Source organism: Nycticebus coucang, chromosome 4 (assembly GCF_027406575.1).
Source record: "Nycticebus coucang isolate mNycCou1 chromosome 4, mNycCou1.pri, whole genome shotgun sequence".
In the NCBI taxonomy this organism is placed as follows: Eukaryota; Metazoa; Chordata; class Mammalia; order Primates; family Lorisidae; genus Nycticebus; species Nycticebus coucang.
In genome coordinates this window covers 137,926,272-137,952,352 of record NC_069783.1, presented here as the reverse complement: position 1 = coordinate 137,952,352, position 26,081 = coordinate 137,926,272, and the positions used below count along the sequence as shown (strand labels likewise).

The window sequence follows — 26,081 nt, the reverse complement described above, 5'->3', positions numbered from 1 at the left end:
CCAGCTGCCCGCCAAGAGGCAGCTCTGTGTGTTTCTATTAACTTGGTCCCTGCGCTTTCTTCCTCTGTGAGGTGAAGTCCCATTTCTGCTGTGTTATGTTCAGTAGAGTGTTGTGGCGTTACAGCTTACAGCAACCCTCAAACTCTTGGGCTTTAAGAAGCTGATGGAATTACATGAAACTTCTTATTCTCCACTGTGCTGCAGAGTGAAAAAGTAAACAGGTTCAAGAAGGTTCAGAGAAAGCTATAACAGAAGATAAAAAGGGAGTTAGGCATAAAACTTCCATATGCTCCAGCAACCCCACTTGTGGGTAGATAGCCAAAGGAATTGAAATTATCCAAAGGAGTAAAAATCAATATCTTGAATAACTGTACCTCCTGTTCCCTGCGGCACTGGTGGTAACAGCCAAGATAGGGAATCAGTGCTCGTGTCCGTCAGCGGGTGAACGGATAAGGTGTACATACACAACTGGGACACCATTCATCGTTAAAAAAGGAAGGAAATCCTGTCATTTGACACCACGGAGAAACCCGGGGGACACTGTGTGAAGCGACATAAACCAGGCTCAGAAAGACAAATATCGCTCGATCTCATTTCTCCGTGGAATAGAAAAACCGTGAATTCACAGAAGCAGAGAGGAGAATGGTGGTTATGGGGCGGGGGCTGGAGTCCGGTGGGGAGTTGGGGAGAGGTTGGTGAAAAGGTACAAAGTTTCAGTTGGGAGAATCAGTTCAAGAGATCCATTGTACATCATGCTGACTATCATCAGTAGCAATGCATTGTCATGTTGAAAATTGCTAAAAAAGATTTTAAGTATTTTCACCACAAAAGGATACGTATGTGAGGTAATGCATGCGTTTAACTAGCTTGATTGAGCTGTCCCACAGTGTATACATATTTCAAGATAATCATGTTGTCCACAATAAGATAGACACTTTGTATTTGTCAGTTATAAAGAAAGGGGAGTTAGTGATACCCGAGGTCTGACCCCAACCTTAGAGGCAGGCATGGGCCTTTGTGCCCTGCTAGGGTCAAAATCTGACTTCATGGGGAATGTCTGCTGCACTTAAACGTGGGTGGTCACTGCCAACCCTGGAAGGGCCCACTGCGATTCTGTCGTATGGATAGAGAATTGAAAACTCTGGAGATGGAAAGTACTTCTCAGAACCTGAACCAGGGGTAGAACCCAAGCCTCTGATTCTTAGTTCATCATCCTTTTCCACGCAGAAGGGCTCTTGTGTTTGCTTGGAAGCAGCTTCTTGCTAATCCTCTGGGGGATTTTTACTCTCTCTGGACCCATCCACTGGGGCTGCTTCCCTACCATTTAGCCTACTTGAAACTGTAGGCCCCAGATTTTTCTCAAGGATTGGCAGCCCACCCGGGCTGAGCCCCTGAAAGCCGGGCAGAGCTCGTGGCTGACCTGTTGGACCAAGCCTTGTATTTCTTCTTTTTTTGAGACAGAGTCTTACTATGTTGCCCTGAGTAGAGTGCAGTGGCGTCACAGCTCACAGAAACCTCAAATTCTTGGGTTCGAGCCATTCTCTTGTCTCAGCCTCCCAAGTAGCTGGGACTAGAGGTGCCCGCCACAACGCTTGGCTATTTTTTTTGTTGTAGTTGTCATTGTTGTTCGGCAGGCCCAGGCCAGGTTCGAACCCTCCAGCTCGGTGTATGTGGCCGGTGCTGTGGCCAGTGCCCTAGACACTGAGCTACAGTCGCCGAGCCATATTCCTTCTTTATTTCACTTTTTCTTCTTTGAAAGTGTTCAAGTCACTTCTTCTTGATGGTAAACAAAGCAAAACCCTCAGGAAACCACTGAAGTTCTGAGATTCCCTTCACATCCCAAAAATGGTGGAAAGAGAAAAGTTGGCTTAATAGATTTTGGTTGGCTTTTTTTTTTTTTGTTCCCAGGGTGATGTTTGGTCTTCTTCTTCTTTTTTTTTTTTTTGAGACAGAGTCTTATTATGTCACCCTCAGTAGGGTGCTGTGGCATCACAGCTCACAGCAACCTCAAACTCTTGGGCTTCAATGATTCTCTTGCCTCAGATTCCTGAGTAGCTGGGACCACAGATACCTGTGCCTGGCTATATTTTAGTTGCAGTTGCCACTGTTGTTTAGCAGGCCTGGGCCAGGCTTCAACTGCCAGCCTCCGTGTATGTGGCTGGCGCCCTACTCACTGAGCTATGAGCGCTGAGCCAGAATGCACCTTTGACTTTTAAAAAACATAGCAACCACTGGGCTATTATCAACTCTAATAAAATTTACATTAATTTTTTAATTTAGGTAATTTAATGCCTGGTCCATAGGCACATTTTCATGATTATCTCAAAAATGTTTTCTAGCAGTTTGGATCAGGATCCAAGTGCAAGTCTACAGATAGAGAAACCTGGGGGACACTGTTAAGACTTGTAGACTTGCATCTGGTTCCTTCTTTAAAGGAAATTTGTATGTATAAGTTTTCAACCTATCACAATTGTTTTTCCCTCTTACTTTCTTCCTGCCCTGGTCTTCATAAACAAACTTTTTATTTTTTTTTCAGTTGGGTTGTTTGTCTTTTTGTTGTTCAGTTGTAAAAGTTCTTTTTATATTCTGGATGCTAGACTCTTTTTTTTTTTGAGACAGAGTCTCACTATGTCACCCTTGGTAGAGTGCCGTGGCATCACAGCTCACATCTTGCCTTAGCCTCCCAAGTAGCTGGGACTACAGGCACCTGCCACAACGCCTGGGTATTTTTTTGTTGTTGTTGCAGTTTGGCTGGGGCCGGGTTCGAACCCGCCACCCTTGGTATATGGGCCAGTGCCCTACTCACTGAGCCACAGGCACTACCCTGTCAGGCATGTCTTTTAACTTTCTTAACAGTGTCCTTTGGGGGCATAAAGGTTTTAAATCTTGGTGAAACTTAACTGATCTATTTTATCTTTTCTTGCTCATGGTTTCTGTCATTTGTAGGAATTCATTGCCAATTCCAAGATCATGAAAATGCATTCCTCCATGTTTTGTTTTTAGAGTTTTATAGTTTAGGGCTTTGATCCATTTTGAGTTAATTTTTGTGTGTGGTGTGAGGTAGGGGTCCAACTCCATTCTTTTGTTTGTAGATATCTGGTTTGCCCAGCACCATTTGTTGAATAGATTATTGTTTCCCTGGTAAGTTTTTACATAACTGCATGAAAGCATGCTTTCATCAGCGAGGCTGATAGGGATTAGGAGTTGGTGCCACACTCAGCAGTAGAGCTTCCTGCCTGTGCAGACTCCTGACTGGCACTGTTCCTGCCCTGGATGGTGCTCTTATGCTCTCTCCACTGTTGTCATGATTCCTCCTCCTTTGCTTTTTCCTTCTTCTCCTTCAGGATTAGTTTTTAATTGCACATGAAAAGCTTCAACTCTCCTGTCTTATTTTGTTAGACTAGTGTGCAGAGCCTGGGCTGAGCAGTGCTGGGAAGCCTGGAGAAATCAGGTCTTGGCTTCCTGAGGGAGGAGTGGGAAGGTAAGCAGGAGGGTGGGGCAGTCACCCTGGAAGGAGAGGGTGGCTGGTGGGGAGCCGCTGCAGGTTCAGTTTGGGAGGAGGTATCTGTTTAATGTGCACGTGGAGGCAAATGCTTGCCAGGGCTCCCCCATCTCCCAGGCAAGCATTTTCCAAGTCCACAGTTCAAGCTAGTGAAAGTCTGTTGACTTCGGTTGCTATGGAAAGAGCACTCTTTGCCCTTGGAGCTGGTGTAGGGGTGGTCATATAAATACACTAAGTGCCCAACCTCTCTCCCTGCCTTCCCTGTCACCCCACCTATTTCTCAGGTTACTGATTAAACCTCCTTGTTCTTGGGAGCCCCCAGGGAGCCAAGGAACAGACTTCTTAAGCTCAGATACTGATGGGCCACATCCCTGAACAGTCAGCTTTTTTCTAAATTTTGCTTTTGAACTGCATGTAAGTGTAGACTGTTCCCTCTCTGTGTGATTTCTGGGGCTTTGTGCTGGAGACCCTGACCCATGTCATACTTGTTCCACCTGCTGATCCAGCCCAGCAAGCCCCTGAAAAAGGCACAGGCAGGATGATGGCGGCCTTTTATATAGCACCTGTCTCTTCATTATGTAACACCCTCGCCAGTTCTCATGCCAGTACTATATGGGTGGAGGTTTTTACTTTATTTTCCACTTTGTGGAAGAGAAAATGGAGCTCCGAGATGTTAGGTTATTTGCCCCAAATCACACAGCTGGTACATTGCAAAGCCAGGATTGGAACCCAAGTCTCTCCAGTCCCAAAGTCTGTGTTCTCCTCACAGTTCTGTGCCATGTTTGGATAGGATGAAGGCAGAGAATGACAGAATGGGGTAGGTCGTCTGGTCCTATATCCTATACTCCCCCATTTTATAGCTGGGGAAACCGAGGCCCAGAAAGGGGAAGGGACTTTGTGGGGCTCAATGGGAGCCAGAAACTGATGAGAAGCAGGTTTTCTGACACTGAATCCAACCTTGACATTGTGTCCCTTGTGCTTTCTGAATCTTTTCATTCCATCCATACAGGGTAGGTTAAAATTTTAGATCCTATAAAAAATTAGAGAGCCAGTTTAAATTAACCTCACAACATAAATGAGTTGCTAAGAGGATTTGAGAGGGGAGAGAATATCAGCTGTAGCATGCTGTGTGTACAAAGGGTCTGAAGGAGGGGCGTGCAGGCAGAGGGGAGGGTGGGCAGGAGTGTAGACAGGCAGGGCTCTGTCTTTGCAGAGTTGTCTGTCTTCAGATTCACCAGGGTCATAGAGCATGGAATTTTTACTTTCTATTCTATTCTATTTTTTTGAGACAGAGTCTTACTCTGTTACCTCAGGCTACAGGGCCTTGGCCTCATAGCTCATAGCAACTTCAAACTCTTGGGCTACAGCAATCCTCTTGCCTCAGCTTCTCAAGTAGCTGGAACTACAGGCACCTACCTGATTTTTTGGTAGAGACAGGATCTCACTCTTGCTCAGGCTATTCTGGAACTCCTCAGCTCAAGCAATCCACCCGCCTCAGCCTTGACTTCCTTGAGTGCTGGGATTATAGGGTGAGCCAATGCACCTGACCAGAGCATGAAATTTTTTTTTTTTTTTTAGACAGAGTCTCATTATGTCACACTTGGTAGAATGCCATGGCATCACAGCTCATAGGAACCTCAAACTGCTGGGTGTAAGTGATTCTCTTGCCTCAGCCTCCTGAGGAGCTGGGACTATAGGCGGCCGCCACAATGCCTGGCTATTTTTTGATTGCAGTTGTCATTGTTGTTTAGCAGGCCTGAGCCGGACTCCAACCTGCCAGCTTCAATGTTTGTGGCTGGCACCCTACCCACTGAGCTATGGGTGCTGAGCCCAGAGCATGGAATTTTTAAGGGAATTATAGTAATATGAATTATACTTGCTAGGAGTCCTATCGAGATACACAGGAGTGCAGGGCTCATGGACGGAAGAACTGTTAGTTAACAAAGTACAGCACACAGACCAAGACTAATAAATTTTACTCTGTGTGTGTGTGTGTGTGTGTGTGTGTGTAGGCATGGATGTGATACAATGGGTGAGGAGAGAGGAAGGATGGCTTGTAAGATCCACGTCCAGACAGGGAACAATCAGGGACCTGCCACAGAGACTTGGGGAGGACGTAGGGACCTAATGGGTGTGTATTTGATGGGAGAAAACGAGCAGGGGGTGTTGCAGATACAGATATGGGCGGCAGTGGCACAGAGCCTTGTGTGGCCATGTCCTTTTGGGCTCTGAGACCCAGAATTTATTGTCACCTCACAAACTCCTGGATTTTATAGGCTCCCTGGAGCACCTTGCCTTTATCAAGCTCTGAGAAGCATTTTGCTGTGTGACATTTTCAGGTGTCCTGTATCTTATTCAAATGTGTGTAATCACTTGAGATAAAACCTCAGATTTTTCTGAATTACACGTGATGGCTGAATGTCCTTATCTCCGTTTGTATTTCCTGGGGCGGTTATCACAGATGACAACAGCAGTAAACTTTACAGCAGCTGCACTGTCATCCATCTCGGATCCTTGGGTGAAAAATAAGAGCTCTGGCTTTTCTTAAGGTTTGAGGGCGCATGATCTGTGGCCTTCACTTTCACAAATGGAAAGAGAAATTTGGGTAACGGGGCTTTGGCATCTGAAACCTTGTTGCTAGGTAGGATTTGAGGTACTGAGTTTTCAGATGTATCAGATGCTAGGTACTGAGTTTTCAGATGTATCTTGGGCAGGACCAGAATAGGCAGTGACCACACACATGTAAAATCACAGGATCTGACCAGGTGGGTGGTTCACACCTGTGACCCCAGCACTCTGGGAGGCAGAGACAGAGGCAGAGGGAACCTTTGAGCTCAGGAGTTTGAGACCAGCCTAAGCAAGAGTGAGACCCCATCTCTACTAAAAATAGAAAAGTTAGCTGGGTATTGTGATGGGTGCCTGTAGTCCCAGCTACTCGAGAAGTGGAGGCAGGAGGATCATTTGAGCCCAGGAGTTTGAGGTTGCTGTGAGCTAGGTTGACACCATGGCACTCTAGCCTGGCGTAACAGAGTGAGACTCTGTCTGGAAAAAAAAAGTCACAGCATCTCAAAACATTGCAATCAGAGACTCAGTTACTTCCAGAGGTTTTCTTTTTTTTTTTTTTTTTTTTTTGTAGAGACAGAGTCTCACTTTATGGCCCTCAGTAGAGTGCCGTGGCCTCACACAGCTCACAGTAACCTCCAACTCCTGGGCTTAAGCAATTCTCTTGCCTCAGCCTCCCGAGTAGCTGGGACTACAGGCGCCCGCCACAACGCCCGGCTATACTTCCAGAGGTTTTCTAACTGGGGTCTCTGTTTTTATTTTTCCCCACGAATTCCATGAACGTGGTTCTGCCAAACTTTCAGAGTGATGAGAACAGAGTTCCTGGGCTAAATCCAACCCATTATCTGTTTTATAAATAAAGTTTTATTGGAACACAGCCGAACACATTTGTTCATGTGGTCCATGGTTGCTTTCATGCTTTACCGGCAGAGTTTGACCAAGATGATAAAAACGAAGTCTGAAATATTTACTATCTTCCCCATCACAGAAGAAGCTTGCCAATCCCTGGTGTTGTGGACCATAATTTTCCATTTCTCTTCAAGTTGGTTTTGCTTGGCAGCACTTGGAAATTTTCCTTCCTTCCCTCTGTTTCTTCCTCCCCTTCTTCCCTTCCCTTCCCTTGCTTCCCCTCCTTCTCTCTTCCTTTCCTCTGTCTTTCCTTCCTTCCTCTTCTTTTTCCTCCTTTTCTTCTCTCTCTGCCTCTCTCTCCCTCTCTCTTTTCTCTCTTCCTTTTTTAATGGCTAACAGTAGTTGGGGAAGGAGCAAGCTGGGATGACCTAGAAATAAATGGCCTCATGTGATTATACGACACTTTCCTCTCTATTCCCCTATTTTTGTAAATGAAAAACTTTCACGAACTCCTTTAAACATATAGAAAAGCATAAAAAATAATATAGCAAACACCTTTATGTCTACTGTTCAGGTTTTATGGATCGAAATGATGTATTATTGTTTTTTTAAAAAAATAAAGATATAACTCAGTGGTTCTCAACCCTCCTAATGCTGTGACCCTTTAATATAGTTCTCCCTGTTGTGGTGACCCCCAACCATAAAATTATTTTCGTTGCTAGCAAGGAAGGTTGAGAACCACTGATATAACTGAAGGCTTGTCTGTACCCTCTCCTGATTGTATTTCCTTCCTTCCTAAAAGATTTGAACTTAGTGTGTATTCTTCTAGTCTATGTTTTTGTATTTTTTATTAAATATTTACGTATAGCCATATATTCATAAAGAATATATTGTGTTTTAAAATTTCTTCTCCCTCCTCCTTTGAAATTATAAGACAAATGTATCCATGGCATTAAAAAAAAAATCTTGCTGTGTGTGGGATGACCCCCCCCCCCATGATCTTATAACTCCAACACAAATATTTTTATATTTTGGCTTTGCCCTTATTGGGTGTATTCTTTTATAGAGTTGCAATCAGAATATGGATGACATTTTATTGTCTTTCTCTTCATCCTTAGCATCAAACTTTAAATGTTTGTTCAGTTTCTCTTTTTAGCATTTAAAAAAAATGTTTATTTTATTTATTTATTTTTGAAACAGAGCGAGACTGTCATTGGGCTAGAGTGCAGGGGCATCATTATAGCTCGCGGCAACCTCCAGCTCCTGGTCTCAAACAATTCCCCTGCCTCAGCCTCCTAAGTAGCTGGTTCTGCAGGAGACCACCACAACACCTGGCTAAGTTTCCTGTATTTTGTAGAGTCAGAGTCTTGCTCTTGCTCAGGTTGATCACAAACTCCTGAGCTCAAGGGATCCTCCTGCTTTGGCCTCCCAGAGTGCTAAAATCATAGGTGTGAGTTACCATGTCTGGTCTTTATAATAATAATAATTATTATTGTTTTTGAGACAGAGTCTCACTTTGTCGTCCTCAGTAGAGTGCCGTGGCATCACAGCTTACAGCAACCTCAAACTCTAGGGCTCAAGTGATTCTTTTGCCTCCGTCTACTGAGTAGCTGGGACGACAGGTGCCCACCACAATGCTGGGCTGTTTTTAGAGATGGAGTCTTGCTCTTGCTCAGGCTAATCCCAAACTCCTGAGCTCAAGGGATCCATGAAAAAAAAATTCTTTTTGGTTAAAAATGGCCTTGTTTGGGCCGTGCCTGTTGCTCAGTGAGTAGGGCGCCAGCCCCGTATACCAAAGGTGGCGGGTTTGAACCCAGCCCCGGGCAAACTGCAACAATAAAAAAGTAGTCGGGCATTGTGGGGGGTGCCTGTAGTCCCAGCTAATCTGGAGGCTGAGTCAAGAGAATTGCCTAAGCCCAGGAGTTGGAGGTTGCTGTGAGCTGTGTGATGCCACGGCACTCTACCGAGGACGACAAAGTGAGACTCTATCTCTTAAAAAAAAAAATGGTCTTGTTCTCTGCAGAAAATATTCCAGAAAGGAGGTCCTGTACTTTTTAATGTTTTAATGGAGATCAAAATAATGTATCCTATGAAAGCCCTTGGTAAACTGCCAAGTCCCTGGATGTGAAGGCAAAACTCTTAGTGAGGCAGAAAAACATTTGGGCAGTCTGGGAACATCAGAGACTGATGTCTCTGGGAACATCAGAGACTGAAGTGGGCTGAAGTGGGTTTTCTGAGTTGGAGTCACCTGCCTGAGATTAGCTGAGGTATCCCCCGGCACACTCCTGCTGGCTTTTGGGGTTTCAAGGACAGAACGCATCTCTGAAGTCAGGAATGACTCACGGGAAGAAGAATTTGTCCTATGTTTCCTCAATTCACATGGGAGGTTTTTCTCAGAATTCTTAATCTGTACTTCTAGGTGGATAAAGACTATCACAAAGAAGATTTCTGTGTGCTCAACACTTCTTGGAAGGCTTCAGAGACTTCATTTCTAGCGTTATCATAGAGGCTACATGTTACCTATGACTAATGACTAATATTAATGAGGATATCATGGTGTACTATGGCGTGTTGTCATAAAGCATTAAAAATTAACTACTCTGGAGAATAAACCAACCAAGGGCATTTTCAAGGCAGTGGCAGCCTTGGAATCTTTTTATAGCACATTTGGGCCTATGAGTGTACCCACCAAATCCAAAGTATGTGTGTTTAGCAGAATTCCATTGTAATCAAGGAATGGGGCCCCATTAATTTAGTTAATTCTATGTGATTATGTAAAGGCCTGGGAGGAGGGTGACAGCACTGTGAATATTCATTACGCTTTCAAGTGGGCCAGTGTGCAAAGGCTCCTTGACCTTCTGGGAGGTGAAGGCACAGCAGAGGCACTTTCCTCTTCTTGGGCTGCTGCAGAGGGCTGGACGGGGTCAGTCCAGGGCCTGGGAGGGGAAACCTTTCCTGGGCTGTAGGACTTTCCTGCTTCCAGCCAGTGAGAATCACAAACCCCTGGAGCCAGGACTTCCTGTTTAAAGATAAGAAGACTGAGAAATGGAGAGGCAAAATGTCTTGTTGGAGGCACTCATGGCAATACTGGGCCTCCGGTCGTGCAGGGGTGTCTTTTTCTGAGTCATCATCTCTCTCCTCACCTCCTGGCCCTTAGGTCCCTCGGGTTGAGAGAATCTGCAGGGGCAGTCTGAGAGGACCAGTGCTAAGGCCCTGGGGGCCTCAGAATGCCCATATTGGGTGAGGGGGCTGACTCATGCTCCAGGGTCGTGCATTAGCACCTAAGCTTGGGGTCAATATTAGACAAGCTTTCCGTTAACTGAAGGAAGGGGAGATTCTGTTGGGAGGGGCAGATGTGTGTGGTAGGGGACTTTAGCCACTAGAGGGCCCCCAGGGAGCTGCAATGGAGTGGGGAGGGGGATGGGGATTAGAAAGGAGATTGCAAGAGATTGAGTCCAACCCTGTTGGTCCATTCCCCAGAGCTCTGATTGGTTACCCTTTGCATGCCCTGAAATGTGTTAGATTTTGTGCAATGAAACATCTTGTGTATTCCATCTAGGGGAAGTTTAGTTTCTTTTATTTTTTAAAATTTTCACATATACATGTGTTCATTAGGCTTCCACTTTTTGCCTTCACAAAATTAAGAAGGCTCAAAATTTAACAACAATAACAATGTTTAAGATAGGGACCAGAAACAAAAACCTTGCAAAGAATGAACGAAGACAAATATATTCAGAAAAGAAACCAGATGATTGGTGCAACAAAGTATTAAGCAATAATAATAATAGTAATGCAAAGAAAGTAACATTCACATTGTCAAATAAGAGTATGTTTATTATAGAATGCTTTGACTCTGAGGTTCAGTTATGGAGTCATCAATTAACTTCTTCTTATTTTTTCCCAAAGTATCAAAGAATAGACAACTAATATTTATAAATAAAAATACAAGATAATTTAAAAAACAGACCATGCCAAATCTTACAGACGATAGAAAAAGAAGAAATACTTCAAAATCATGCTACTTAATCTGGATACACCTGATATTAAAATTGGAAAAAATATATTATTATAAAGGGGAAATTGCAGACAGTTTAGTTTCTTTTGCACCTGGAGATTTGAAAACCAAAGATTCACCATGATCATCCCTTCATGCTATTCTTTCTGGGGTCTGAGATGGGCCTTTGAGGACCCCACTGTTGTGGAGATGACGTGAAAGTTTGAGTGACCCCAGAGCTCTCTCCTGGTTTGTATTAGCAAGGGCTCTATCCATCCAGCCAGGTGGAAAGCTCATTATGGGATGGCTAAATGAGACAGGGAGGAGAGCTGTGGAAGAACTGTGTTAAGAACACAGCTGTGGAATTCAAGATTGAAGAGGGAGCAAATTGTCCTGAAAATTGCACCAGAGAATTGGAATAAAACCATCTGGTACCAAGCGGGCTATGTAAGAGGTGCCTGGCAATGCTCTGGTTGTGTTTGAGTCAAGATGGACTGGAGAGATAAAACTGTGATCTTGCTGAAGTTTCTCTCCACTCCAGGGCGGAGGCAGGGTTACCACACATACAATAAGCCTGTGTGCATTGAGGTGTAGATGATGGATAATACCTTGTAGTCCACAGGTGGGTTGGGAGGAAATTCAAGGTGTTAATAGTTGTTCCTTGGCAAAAAGAGTAGTTAAATGAGTTTGTGAAGCTCATGTACTGTGTCCATTCACAGACTCAGAGAAGTTGCATTGCAAAGAAACTACCTTAATTTTGCTTAATCTGGCATTTCACAGACTTTTGGACCACAATGTCCTTTTCATCATGGAATACCCATTATCAACTTGAATAAAGCTTGCTTGGAGACTCAGGAACAGATTCTAAATTTTTTTTTTTTTTTTTCTGAGACAGAGTCTCACTATGTCACCCTTGGTAGAGTGTCATGGCGTCACAGCTCACAGCAACCTCAAACTCTGGGGTTTAAGCGATTCTGTTGCCTCAGCCTCCCAAGTAGCTGGGACTACAGGTGCCCGCCACAACGCCTGGCTATTTTTTCTTATGGTTATCATTGTTGTTTAGCTGGCCTAGTTCAGATTTGAACCCGCCAGCCTCGGCATATGTGGCTGGTGCCGTAACCACTGTGCTATGGGTGCCGAGCCGAGACTCAGGAATAGAGAGAGCATAGACCCTGTGGCCAGCTGGCCTCTCTCATTGCTAAATCTGCCTCTCCTCTCCTTCCAGGCTGACATCTTCTCCGGGGCCATATTCATCAATCTGGCCTTGGGCCTGAATCTATACCTGGCCATCTTTCTCTTATTAGCAATCACTGGCCTTTACACAATCACAGGTGAGTTCATTCAGATGCACCCGGAGAATGGTGTATTTGCTTGGTCCCCACCCACAGACCCTACAAGTTATATGAGTGGTCTCAGAAAGCTCCAACATTGCCTGGAGTAGTCAGGACAACTTCTTGCAGGTTGTGCAGATCTCTTGGCTAAGTAAGGAGAAGCAGGGGAGTGCCTGGTTCAGGAATGAGTGAGAGCAGGGGAGCGGAGGCAGATGCGCTTGGCTGGCGGAGGGTGCGGGTTGCCAGTCTGGGGATGGGGCTGTAAGGCTTGATAGTTCAAATGAGGTCAAGTATACAGGCCAGACAGAGGCCTTAGATTTGATTTGTCAGAGACTGGGAGCCACTTTAGGGAGGGAGAAAAGAAGTGACCCATGTAAAGAAGTTTTAGTAAGGAAGACTCAAGAGGTGACCAAAGAAGCTGGTGTGTGAATAACAATCGGGGCCTCTTCTGCACGAGTTTACTCTGCCTGGGGTGGAGGGACTGAGGGTAGGATCAGCTGTTCAACTAGTTTTGGGGACAAGAAATTACTGAGACAGTCTGAGAAAAGAGAAAGTGGACATAGAATTAGTCCTTTAAGACGTGCCAATTTGCTAATGTCCCCAGACCTCTCCAAGGTCTGGAGAGCTGTTTGCTCTTCCCTGACCTCATCTGTAGAAGATATTTCCTCTTATTGTAAAGAAGCCGCCTGCTTTGAGCTATCTCCTGCCATAAAAGGGCTACACTGCGCTCTTCCCCTTTAAGTAGGGAGAAATATTCTCCTCTCCTCAGGGCCTTGCAAGCACCTCTCTGAAAAGTTGAGGTGCGGGGACATGCTGAGTAGCAGAGTACTGTAAGGGGACTAGGGAGGGAAGGGAGGAGAGGCCAGGGGTGACTGAGGAGGGTTCTCAGAAGGTGTGCATGGGGCAGGGTGGAGGGTGGGAAAGGAAGCAGGCAGACGGGGGGGCTCTGCACGTGAGGTCAGATGTGTTGTCTCCTCGCCTGTGTAGGGGGCCTGGCAGCTGTGATTTACACGGACACCTTGCAGACAGCGATCATGCTGGTGGGATCTTTGATCTTGACTGGGTTTGGTAAGTGGGGCCAGGGCAGGGAGGGCCTGTGCCCTGGGAGGAGAAAAGCTGGGCTGGCCCATTTACATGCCATGAGTCTGGGCAGGGACCTTGGGGGTGTTCTGCCCTCCCAAAGGGAGTGGCCCAGCCCAGATTGGCTGTCATGTGGGCGTGCAGGGGCAGCTTCCTCACCCCTGGAGGACTCAGATTTGGGCAGGCCCAGAGGACATCTGGAATCCTTGCTGCTCTCTCTTGACAGTCTGGGCCTGTGGTCCCCAATGTGGGCCTCTGACAACATGGTGTTCACTTTGCAGAGAAACCGGACAAAAAAAAAAAAAGAAAAAGATAAGGCTAAATATCTTTCAAGCTAAATCTATTCAAATGTTGCATCTTCATTCTTAGATTATATCCTGTCTACGTTTGATGTCACATGTCCTTTCTTTTATGAATGTTGACAATTGGTGGTAATTTTTCTTTTAATACCCTTATCTGACAAAATTGAATACTTGGCTGCTCAACCTTGGCCCTCCTAATTTTTAAAAATTATATTTGTCTGTGAAATACTAGATCAGAAACCCTATGTCCAAGGATACTAGTTACGGGAGGGTATAAAGTGCCTTTTATCTTTTGCTGCATGGGCCTTCTCTGCGTGTCCTGCAAAGACTCTTTCCTGCTCTCTACTCTTCTGTGTCCCCAGAACTTGCATTTGGTTTACCCCAGGAGGCCCTGGGGTGGGTCGGTAAGGCAGACACACAGCTGGGAGGTGGCAGAGCTATGATTTCTCACGCATTTTCTGTCTATCTCACCACACTGCTAGGACCAGGTAGGTCTGCGTCTGGTGTCCCCAAGACTACTACTGTATGTTTTCAGGTCCAAATCTAGAATTCCGAAGGCTATGGCTAACTAACCGCAAGGGGTTAGGAAAAAACAGTCTGTGCATATGTAAAACTGAGGTCTTCCTTTCGATAATTAAAATTCCTTTCACAAGTTACTGCTTTGGATTCTTATACTAGCTCCTTAATTATCCCACTCTATGGATGAGACAGCTGAGGCCCAGCGTGGGAAAGCAACTCGCCCAAGACCACCCAGGGAGGGCTCTCTCTGCTGGTTGGATCCTGCCAGTTCCTGAGGCATCCACATAAAGAAACCTCTATGAAGTGTTGAGAGATTTGGAAAGCTTATTATTCCACTGATGTTTTCCAGCTTTTCATGAAGTGGGAGGGTATGATGCCTTCATGGAAAAATACATGAATGCCATTCCAACTGTGACTCTTGACGGCAACATCACCATCAAGGAAGAGTGCTACACCCCGAGGCCTGACTCCTTCCACATCTTCCGAGATCCCCTCAAAGGAGACCTCCCTTGGCCGGGGCTCATCTTTGGGCTGTCCATCCTCGCCCTGTGGTACTGGTGCACAGATCAGGTGCCTGAGCTGTTTGTGTGGGGTGGGCTGGGTCTCCCCAGGGCACTGCAGGAACTCTGTCTCTCTGTGGCTTAAGGGGTTAAGGGAGGGAGGGGAAGGCTCATGTGGTCTGCAAGTCATGAGTTCTTGTGACACAACATTCTGAGAGGACTGAACATGGGGAAGCTGGAGTGGCAGGAGGGTATCCCGGGCCTCTGGCCTGCAGCCCTCCCTCACTGGGCTTTTCCTGACAGGTCATTGTGCAGCGCTGCCTCTCAGCCAAGAACATGTCCCACGTGAAAGCCGGCTGCACCCTGTGTGGGTACCTGAAGCTGCTGCCCATGTTCCTCATGGTGATGCCAGGGATGATCAGCCGCATTCTGTACACAGGTGGCGTCTTCCGGCCGGCACACAGGCCGTCCTCCCTCTCTCTCTGGCTCGCAGTGTCTTCTAAAGTTCTGCAGCTCCCTGCTCCCTTTCTTCTGCTTCTCCTTTTCTTGGCAGGATTGCCCAGTATTTTTTTGGGGGGGAGGGGGGTACAATGTGTTGGTTTTATATACAATTTGGACTGTTTTCATCAAACTGGTCAACATAGCCTTCACGGCATTTTCTTAGCTATTGTGTTAAGACATTTGTATTCTACACCTAGTAGATTTCACATGTACCCTTGTAAGATGCACCGTAGGTGTAATCCCACCAATCACCCTCCCTCCAACCATACTCCCCCCTCCCCTCAGGATTACCAAGTCTTATCACTCCCTTGCTAGACAGTGAGCACTGTGAGGGCACAGAACTTTTATTATTATTATTATGATTTATTAAATCATAACTTTGTACATTGATGCATTTATGGGGTTCAGGGTACTGCTTTGATATACAAAGCAAAATGCTTACATTGAACTAAGTAACACATCCATCATAATTATACTCATTTCTTAATAGTTTTGAAATGTACCATTATATCATGCATATTAGGTGAGGTTCCCCCAAATACCCTCCCTCCTCCCATATCTCCCCTCCCCTCCCCTGTCTCTCCTCTTCCCTTCTACTTTCTGGGCTATAGTTATGTTTTGCCATTCATATGAGTGTGTAGGTGGTTATATATTGATTTTATAGTACTATTGAGTACATTGGATACTTTTTCCCCCATTCTTGAGATCCTTTACTAAGAAGAATATGTTCCAGCTCCATCCAGGTAAACATGAAAGATGTGAAGTCTCCACCTTTTTTTATGGTTGCATAGTTGAGGGCACAGGACTCTGGAGTTATCTTCTCTGGTTTCTTACATTGGCAGTTGTTTTGTCCCTTTCCCCCCCAAATCTTCTAAGGTCACGACGTGCCTCCAGATCGCTTCTTCCTGCTCACTTTTGCTCAATTGTTGCTCAATCTCGAGCTCTCTCCCTTCTCACCTGAGAATTTTATTTGTTGTTTTTCTTCTTCCTTTGCCCAGGAACTGTCTCGCCCTGTGCTCCTGTCAGAGCATGGGGGGTGTAACAGGGCCAAGAGGGCAGGACAGGTATGAAAGGCAGAGCTGTACCCTTTGAAGAACAATTTCAGGGTATTGAGCAGAAACGTCCTAACTGAATCCTTGTTTTAAGAAGGTGAATTTTGAATACTTACCTAGCAGGGGAGATGCCATGATCATGAAGGTTGTTTTCCCAGGGTGAGGCTTATCCACTGCACTCTGGATGTGCTGACCCCTGCAATTCCCCCAAATGTGGGAAACTCGACTGCTTGATTTGTGGTAGTGGTGGGGAACTGCATCTGTGCTTTCTCCTGACAAAAAATTTGAAAAAAAAAAAAAAAAAAAAAAGAAGGTGAATTTTGGAAATATTTCCCTAGTGTCTGCTGGCTGATGTGACTTTTCATCTCTCCCCAGAAAAAATTGCCTGCACCGTCCCCTCCGTGTGTGAGAAATATTGCGGCACCAAGGTTGGCTGTACCAACATCGCCTACCCAACCTTGGTGGTGGAGCTCATGCCCAATGGTGAGAGTCTTTCTTGGGAGGCTGATGTGGCCTTTCTTGGGAGGGCAACTGGGTTTAGGCACCACCTGGATTTCTATGGGCCTTCTGTGGCAAAGCCATTTCTGAGCCCAGGGGCTTAGGGCGGGGTCTGCAGAGTTCCTCAGCCACTGAACATGCCTTCTCTAAGGGGCAAGGAGACAGAAGGCTTAGTTAGGCTATGTGTGTTCTGCGACTTGCCTGTCAGTCAGGCTTGGGGAGGAGATAATCTTGTTAGGGAAAAGCATGACTATTCTCTGCCCATCTAGAAGGTCTTTCAAAGCTTTTCAACAGAAGGGATGTAAATTGGTACAGTCATTATGGAAAATAGTATGGAGGCTCCTCCAAACATTAAAAATAGAACTACCAGGAAGAAAAAGTATCCAGTGTACTCAGTACTTTTATGAAACCAATTTATAATTACACTTTCTTATGAAAGATAGATTACTATAGCCCAGGATGAAGGAGAGAAATAAAGGGGGGTGGGGGGAAGGTTTGATAGAGGGAGGGTAAATGGTGGGACCATACCTACGGAGCATATTGCAAGGGTACAGGTCAAATCTATCAACAGAACATAAATGTCTTAACACAATAATTAAGTAAATGAGGTGAAAGATATGTTGATTAGTTTGATGTAAGCACTCCAAATTGTATAAAAAAATCAACATGTTGTACCCCACAAAGGCATAAATGTATTCATGATCTATGTGTATATGACTTAATAAAAGGAAAAAAAATAGAACTACCACACGATCCAGAAATCCCTCTATTGGGATTTTCCAAAGGAAAGGAAATCAACATGTCAAAAAGATAGATATTTGTGCTTCTGTGTTCATGCTGGCATTATTCACAATAGGCAAGATATGGAATCAACCTAAGTGCCCATGAATGGATAAAGACTATGTAGTACACAATATATACACAGTGGAATACTACTCTGCCTTCAGGAAAGGGAAATCCTATCAACCGTGACGACACGAATGAACGTGGAGACCATTACGTGAAGTGAAATAATCCACACTCAGACAATACCACATACTCTCACTTATATGTAGCGTCTCAAAAAGTCAAACTCAAAATCAGAGAGTAAAATGGTGATTCCTAGGGGCTGGGACGGTGGACGGTTTGGGAAGATCTTGGCCAAAGGATACAAAATTTTAGTTACATTGGAGGAATAAATTCTGTCGTATAACATGGTGACTGTAGTTAATAACGGTGTATTGTATACTTGCAAATTGCTGAGACAGCAGATTTTAGGTGTTCTCGCCCCCAAAACATGTTAAGTATTTGAGGTAATGCACTATGTTCATTGGCACAATTTAGCTATTCCACATATATACACACATACACACTTTCAAAGTGTAGACATACTTGAAAACATCGTGCTGTACATGACAAATATATGCAATTTTTATTTGCTGGTTAAAAATATATTTTATAAAAGCTCTCCAACAGATATGAATGTGAAGCCTTGACCCTTAGGTTCAAGGTTTAAGGGAGTTTAAGGGAGCCTAGGTTTAAGGGAGTTTTACTTGGAGAATGAATTCACTTCTAGGCTGTTCCAAGGAAGTACTTAAAGAAAAAGGCATGATTTTAGCTCCAGGATGAGGAAGTTTGAGGCACTAGATAGATGAGACTCAAGGGAGCTTTTTTCTAAAGAACATGGTATCTGGCCAGCATGGTGGTACGCGGCGTCCCTAGCTACTTGGGATCCTGAGGCAGGAGGATTGCTTGAGCCCAGGAGTTTGAATCCATGCAGACTAGCTAGAGTTTTGGGTTGGACCTGTGGGATTATAGTTCATGTTTCCTGTTGAAGAAAATTCTCCTCATTCTGACTGAAGGAATGAATACACATCTTGTTAGGTTAGGGAATCTCAGGAGATCCAAAGTTCAAAGTGATTAGCCAGGAAAACTTAGAATAAACTTGTAAAATTTTGTTACTATGCAAAAACTTAGAAACCATCTCGTCAAAGTCCTTCATTTTACACTTGGGGAGGACTCCAGAGTGGAAGGGCAGTTTCTAGCTCAAGGCTAGAATTGAAGTATGTAGAAGTTTTTTTTTTTTTTTTTATTTAAACCACAGACTTCATGTATGATCTTGGGCAAACCATTTGAATTCCAACTATATAAAAATGGAAGTAATAGTTAACAATTCCACTGAGCTGGGCTGTTTATTAATTAAGGTTGCGATTAGCAAAGGTGACAGTGGTTCTTAGAGATCTGGTGTGGATTGCACTGGCCTCTGTCGGGGGTATGAATGTTATTTCTTTAGATCGGCCGTAGCTCTGAACACTGCTGGAGTGGCCAGCAGTGGCATGTGTGGCATGCGGAACAACAAAATTCTCTGCTCACAAGCACCATTGTCCTTCCTTCCTTTTCAGCTGCTGTCTGGCTTCCGTAAATACTGAATTCCTTAACGACCTCTCTGTGCTACATCAAGCCGATATTTTTCGTTCTTCACTTTGACTTCTTAGTAGCTTTCAGCATTATTGATCACTTCTTGAGTTATTCTTTTCCCTTGGATTCCATAATTACTATATTTGCCCACTTGTCCTCCATCCCCTTCTTTTCTTTCCTTGTTTGTCCTATTTGCAGATTCAGCCTCCTTTGTTCAGCCAGTACATGTTCCTCTAGTATTCATATCAAATTTTGTCCCTTCGGTCTCCTAAGTATCTCTCATATTCATCTACCTCTCTCTAATTTTACTTCTGTTACCCTTGTCTGATATGCCATTATTTCTTGCCTGGACTTCTGTAAAATTATGTTCGATCACTATGAACATAATTCAAAATGAATGAGGGCTTGATAAGAGTATAGAACAGAGGGGAAAATTCTATTCCAGTTTAGCAACTCAGGGTGAAATGAACAGCTAGGTCTGGAAGCCCTGCCTCTTAACCTCTTGCCATCTGCCTTTGTTCTGTTTACTGAAACATTGAATTGAACTAGATGATCTTTATAACTCCTGTAACTCCAATGGCCTTTGATCTACATCATGCAAAACTCAAGAGGAACTAAATACCTCCCAACAAATGGCATGATAATTGGAATACATAGCCTTAAATACATTCACCTTAAAAGACGATATATGAGACTCTATTATTATTATTATTTTTTGCAGTTTTTGGCTGGGGTTTGAATCTGCCACCTCCGGCATATGGGGCCAGCGCCCTACTTCTTTGAGCCACAGGCGCTGCCCCAAGACTCTAACATTAACTAGAGGAATGACAGACTCATATCCAAAAAAGATCTCAAGAGGCATGAATGTTGACTCGAATCTAACACACTGAAGTTTAATACAGATATAAGTAAAGTCTTGTATATCTGGGTTGCTCAAATGCAATTTTGTTTTTGTTTTTTTTTTTAAATTTTTTTATTAAATCATAACTGTATACAATGATATGATTATGGGGCATCATACACTCACTTCATAAACCATTTGACACATTTTTATCACAGTGGTTAACATAGCCTTTCCGGCGTTATCTCAGTTACTGTGCCAAAACATTTACATTCTACATTTACCAAGTTTCGCAAATACCCCTGTAATATGCACCACAGGTGTGATCCCACCGATTCCCCTCCCTCTACCCACCCCCCCCTTTCCCACTTCCCCCTATTGTTAAGTTGTAGCTGGGTTATAGCTTTCATGTGAGAGTCCCAAATTAGTTTCATAGTAGGGCTGTGTACATTGGGTATTTTTTCTTCCATTCTTGGGATACTTTACTAAGAAGAATATGTTCCAGCTCCATCCATGTAAACATGAAAGAGGTAAAGTCTCCATCTTTCTTTAAGGCTGCATAGTATTCCATGGTATACATATACCACAATTTATTAATCCATTCGTGGATCGATGGGCACTTGGGCTTTTTCCATGACTTAGCTATTATGAATTGGGCTGCAATAAACATTCTGGTACAAATATCTTTGTTATGTTGTGATTTTTGGTCTTCTGGGTATATGCCCAGCAGAGGAATTACAGGATTGAATGGCAGATCTATTTTTAGATCTCTGAGTGTTCTCCATATATCTTTCCAAAAGGAATGTATTAATTTGCATTCCCACCAGCAGTGCAGAAGTGTTCCCTTTTCTCCGCATCCACGCCAACATCTCTGGTCTTGGGATTTTGTGATGTGGGCTAATCTTACTGGAGTTAGATGATATCTCAAAGTAGTTTTTTATTTGCATTTCTCTGATGATTAAAGATCATGAGCATTTTTTCATATGTCTGTAGGCTGTGCGCCTGTCTTCTTTTTTTTTTATTTATTTATTTTTATTAAACCATAGCTGTGTACATTAGTGTGATCGTGGGGCACCATACACTTGGTTCATAGATTGCTTGACACATTTTCATCACATTAGTTAACATAGCTTTTGTAGCATTTTCTTAGTTATTTTGCTAAGACCTTTACATTCCACATTTACTAGGATTCACATATACCCTTGTAAGATGCACCGCAGGTGTAATCCCATTAATCCCCCTCCTTCCCCTTCCCTCCCCCCTCCCTCTCCTCCCTTTCCCCTTTCTCCCAATTCTTAGGTTGTAACTGGGTTATAGCTTTCATGTGAAGGTCCTACATTAGTTTCATAATAAGGGTGAGTACATTGGGTACTTTTTCTTCCATTCTTGAGTCACTTTACTAAGAACAATATGTTCCAGCTTGATCCATGTAAACATGAAAGAGGTAAAGTCTCCATCTTTCTTTAAGGCTGCATAATATTCCATAGTGTACATATACCACAATTTATTGATCCATTCGTGGATCAATGGGCACTTGGGCTTTTTCCATGACTTAGCAATTATGAATAGGGCTGCAATAAATATTCTGATACAAATATCTTTGTTATGGTGTGATTTTTGGTCTTCTGGGTATATGCCCAGTAGGGGGGTTACAGGATTGAATGGCAGATCTATTTTTAGATCTCTAAGTGTTCTCCATATCTCTTTCCAAAAGGAATGTATTAATTTGCATTCCCACCAGCAGTGCAAAAGTGTTCCCTTTTCTCCACATCCGCGCCAACATCTCTGGTCTTGGGATTTTGTGATATAGGCTAGTCTCACTGGAGTTAGATGATATCTCAAAGTAGTTTTGATTTGCATTTCTCTGATGATTAAAGATGATGAGCATTTTTTCATATGTCTGAAGGCCATGCACCTGTCTTCTTCAGAGAAGTTTCTCTTCAAGTCCCTTGCCCAGCCTGCGATGGGATCCTTTGTTCTTTTCTTGCTAATGCATTTGAGTTCTCTGTGGATTCTGGTTATTAAACCTTTGTCGGAGACATAACCTGCAAATATCTTCTCCCATTCTGAGGGCTGTTTGCTTGCTTTACTTACTGTGTTCTTGGCTGTGCAGAAGCTTTTTAGTTTGATCAAGTCCCAATAGTGTATTTTTGAAGCAGCTTCAATTGCCTGGGGGGTCCTTCTCATAAAAAACTCGCCCAACCCAATTTCTTCAAGGGTTTTCCCTACACTCTCTTCTAGTATTTTTATAGTTTCATGTCTTAGGTTTAAATCTTTCATCCAGTAGAGTCTATCTTGGTTAATGGTGAGAGGTGTGGGTCCAGTTTCAGTCTTCTACAGGTTGCCAGCCAGTTCACCCAGCACCATTTGTTAAATAGGGAATCTTTTCCCCACTGAATGTTTTTAATTGGCTTGTCAAAGATTAAATACCGGTAAGTAGCTGGATTCATCTCTTGGTTCTCTATTCTGTTCCAGACATCTACTTCTCTGTTTTTGTGCCAGTACCATGCTGTTTTGATCACTATCGATTTGTAGTATAGTCTGAGGTCTGGTAGCATGATTCCTCCTGCTTTGTTTTTATTTTTGAGTAATGTCTTGGCTATTCGAGGTTTTTTCTGATTCCATATAAAACGAAGTATTGTTTTTTCAAGATCTTTAAAGTATGACAGTGGAGCTTTAATGGGGATTGCGTTGAAATTATATATTGCTTTGGGTAGTATGGACATTTTAACAATGTTGATTCTTCCCAACCATGAGCATGGTACATTTTTCCATTTGTTAACATTCTCAGCTATCTCTTTTCTTAGAGTTTCATAGTTCTCTTTATATAGATCTTTCACGTCCTTTTTTAGATAAACTCCCAAGTATTTCATCTTCTTTGGCACTACTGTGAATGGGATAGAGTCCTTAATTGTTTTTTCAACTTGACCATTGTTGGTATATATAAAGGCTACCGATTTATGAATGTCGATTTTGTAACCTGAGACACTGCTGTATTCCTTAATCACTTCTAAGAGTTTTGTAGTAGAGTCCCTAGTATTTTCCAGATACAATCATATCATCTGCGAAGAGCGAAAGTTTGATCTCTTCTGACCCTATGTGGTTACCCTTGATCATCTTTTCTTCCTAATCGTGGTGGCTAAAACTTCCATTACAATGTTAAAGAGCAGTGGAGACAATGGGCAGCTTTGTCTGGTTCCTGATCTGAGTGGAAATGATTTCAATTTAACTCCATTCAATACAATATTGGCTGTGGGTTTACTGTAGATGGCCTCTATCAGTTTAAGAAATGTCCCTTCTATACCAATTTTCTTAAGTGTTCTGATCATGAAGGGATGCTGGATGTTATCAAAACCTTTTTCTGCATTGATTGAGAGAATCATATGGTCTTTGTTTTTTAATTTGTTTATGTGCTGAATTATACTTATAGATTTACATATATTGAACGAGCCTTGAGACCTTGGGATAAAACCGACTTGGTCATGATGTATAATTTGTTTGATGTGTTGCTGGATTCTGTTTGTTAGGATCTTGTTGAATATTTTTGCATCTATATTCATTAGTGATATTGGTCTATAATTTTCTTTTCTTGTTGGGTCTTTTCCTGGTTTGGGGATCAGGGTGATGTTTGCTTCATTGAACATTTTGGGTAGTCTTTCTTCTTTTTCTACATTTTGGAACAGGTTGAGTAATATAGGTACTAATTCCTCTTTAAAGGTTTGGTAGAATTCTGACGTGAAACCATCTGGTCCTGGGCTTTTCTTTTTAGGGAGATTTTGTATGGTTGATGCTATTTGAGAACTTTACATGGGCCTGTTCAACATTTCCACTTGATTCTGGCTAAGTCTTGGAAGGTGACGTGCTTCCAAGTATTGGTAATTTCCTTCAGATTTTCATATTTCTGAGAATAAAGTTTCTTGTAATATTCATTAAGGATTTTTTGAATTTCTGAGGGGTGTGTTGTTATTTTGTCTTTGTCATTTCTGATTGATGAGATTCAAGATTTTACTCTTTTTTTCTTGGTTAGGTTAGCCAAAAGTTTATCTATTTTATTGACCTTTTCAAAAAACCAACTTTTTGATTTATTGATCTGTTGTATAATTCTTTTGTTTTCAATTTCATTTAATTCTGCTCTAATTTTGGTTATTTCTTTTCTTCTACTGGATTTGAAGTTGGAATGTTCTTCTTTTTCCAGTTGCTTGAGATGTCCCATTAAGTTGTTAACTTTTTCTCTTTCCATTCTCTTGAGGAGGGCTTGCAGTGCTATAAATTTCCCTCTTAGGACTGCCTTTGCAGTATCCCAGAGGTTCTGATAATTCATGTCTTCATTGTCGTTTTGTTCCAAAAATTTGGCAATTTCCTTCTTAATCTCATCTCTGACCCAGCTATCATTCAGTATAAGGTTATTTAACTTCCATGTTTTTTTATGAGTATACAGATTCCTGTTGTTACTGAGCTCAATTTTTACTCCATGGTGGTCCGAGAAGATGCAAGGAATAATTCCTGTTTCTTTAAATTTACTGAGGTTAGACTTGTGATCTAAGATGTGATCGATTAAGGAGTATGTTCTGTGGGCTGAGGAGAAGTATGTGTATTCAGTTTTGTTGGGATGAAATGTTCTGTAGATGTCTGCTGAATCCAAATATTGGATGGTTAGGTTTAAATCTAAAATTTCTTTGCTCAGCTTCTTATTGGAGGATTGATCCAACACTGCCAAATGAGTGTTGAAATCTCTAACTATTATGGAGCTGTAGGAAATCAAGTTGCTCATGTCTGTTAGAGTTTCTCTTATAAATTGAGGCACATTCTGGTTGGGTTTATAGATATTAATAATTGAAATCTCATCATATTGAGTATGACCCTTAACAAATATGAAGTGACCATTCTTGTCCTTCCTTACTTTTGTTGGTTTAAAGCCTATTGTATCTGCAAATAAAATTGCAACACCTGCTTTTTTCTGATTACCATTTGCCTGAAATATGGATGACCATCCTTTCACCCTGAGTCTATATTTGTCTTATAAGGTAAGATGTGACTCTTGTATGCAGCAAATATCTGGCCTGAGTTTTTGTATCCAGTCAGCTAACCTGTGCCTCTTTAGAGGACAGTTTAAGCTATTCACATTAATGGAGAATATTGATAAGTCTGGTAAAATTTTGGATATCGAGTTTTTCGAAAGTCCAGTGGACATTTTTAATCCTTTCACTACTGTGGAAGTTGGAGTTTGATCAAAAGTATCTGAGTGAGTTTACTTTTGTGGTAGAGGACTGGGCTGGTCATTATAGAGGATAGGTCTGAGAATATCCTGAAGAGCTGGTTTGGTTATGGCAAATTTCTTCAACATATGAATGTCATTAAAGTATTTAATTTCTCCATCATAAATGAAACTCAGTTTAGCTGGATACAGGATCTGGGGTTGAAAGGTATTTTGCTTTAGGAGATTAAAAGTCGATGACTGCCCTCTTCTGGCTTGAAAAGTTTCAGCAGAGATCTGCAGTCATTCTAATATTCTTACTTTTGTAGGCAATGAATTTCTTATGTTTGGCTGCTTTCAGAATTTTCTCCTTCGTATTAAGTTTAGTGAAGTTAATTATGATATGCCTGGGGGATGTCTTTTTGGGATTAAGTTGTGCTGGGGTTCTGAAACTGTCTGTTATCTGAATTTCATAATCTGTCGGCATGTCCAGAAAATTCTCTTTCATAATTTCATGGGGAAGGGCCTCTGTGTCTAGCGAGGCCACTTCATCACACTCAGGGATTCCAGTGAGGCGGATATTAGCCTTCTTCGAATTATCCCAGAGCTCTCTGAGAGAATGTTCCATTTTCGCTCTCCATTTCTCTTTGTCTTTGAGAGTTTGGGAGCGTTCAAAGGCTTTGTCTTCAATGTCAGAAATCCTTTCTTCTGCTTGCTACACTCTGTTACTGAGGGATTGTACTGTATTTTTCAGGTCGTTGAGGGCTGCAAATTCTTGCTTCAGTGTGTCAAAATCTTTGGTGGTTTTGTCTTTAAATTCGTTAAATTCTTGAGACAACTTTTGAATTTCTCCTCGAATTTCTAATTCTGACTTTTGAATTGCTCCTCGAATTTCTAATTCCAAATTTTCCTCCATTCTATTAATCTTGTTTGCAATCCAAATTCTGAATTTGATTTCT

General features: G+C 42.8%; 1 protein-coding gene and 1 non-coding gene across 2 annotated transcripts in view; both read left to right on the top strand.

Annotated features, from left to right (window-relative positions):
• Positions 1–26,081, top strand: part of SLC5A1 (solute carrier family 5 member 1) — an 89,437-nt gene that overhangs the window by 44,143 nt on the left and 19,213 nt on the right. Inside the window, exons 6-10 of the mRNA XM_053588464.1 lie at positions 12,133–12,238; positions 13,226–13,306; positions 14,489–14,709; positions 14,943–15,078; positions 16,568–16,675. Of these exons, the coding sequence (XP_053444439.1) occupies positions 12,133–12,238; positions 13,226–13,306; positions 14,489–14,709; positions 14,943–15,078; positions 16,568–16,675 (652 nt within the window). The remainder of the gene's footprint in view (positions 1–12,132; positions 12,239–13,225; positions 13,307–14,488; positions 14,710–14,942; positions 15,079–16,567; positions 16,676–26,081) is intronic.
• On the top strand, positions 16,301–16,467 carry LOC128585271 (U1 spliceosomal RNA). The gene has a single exon (XR_008379990.1). It is a non-coding gene; the product is annotated as a U1 spliceosomal RNA (small nuclear RNA).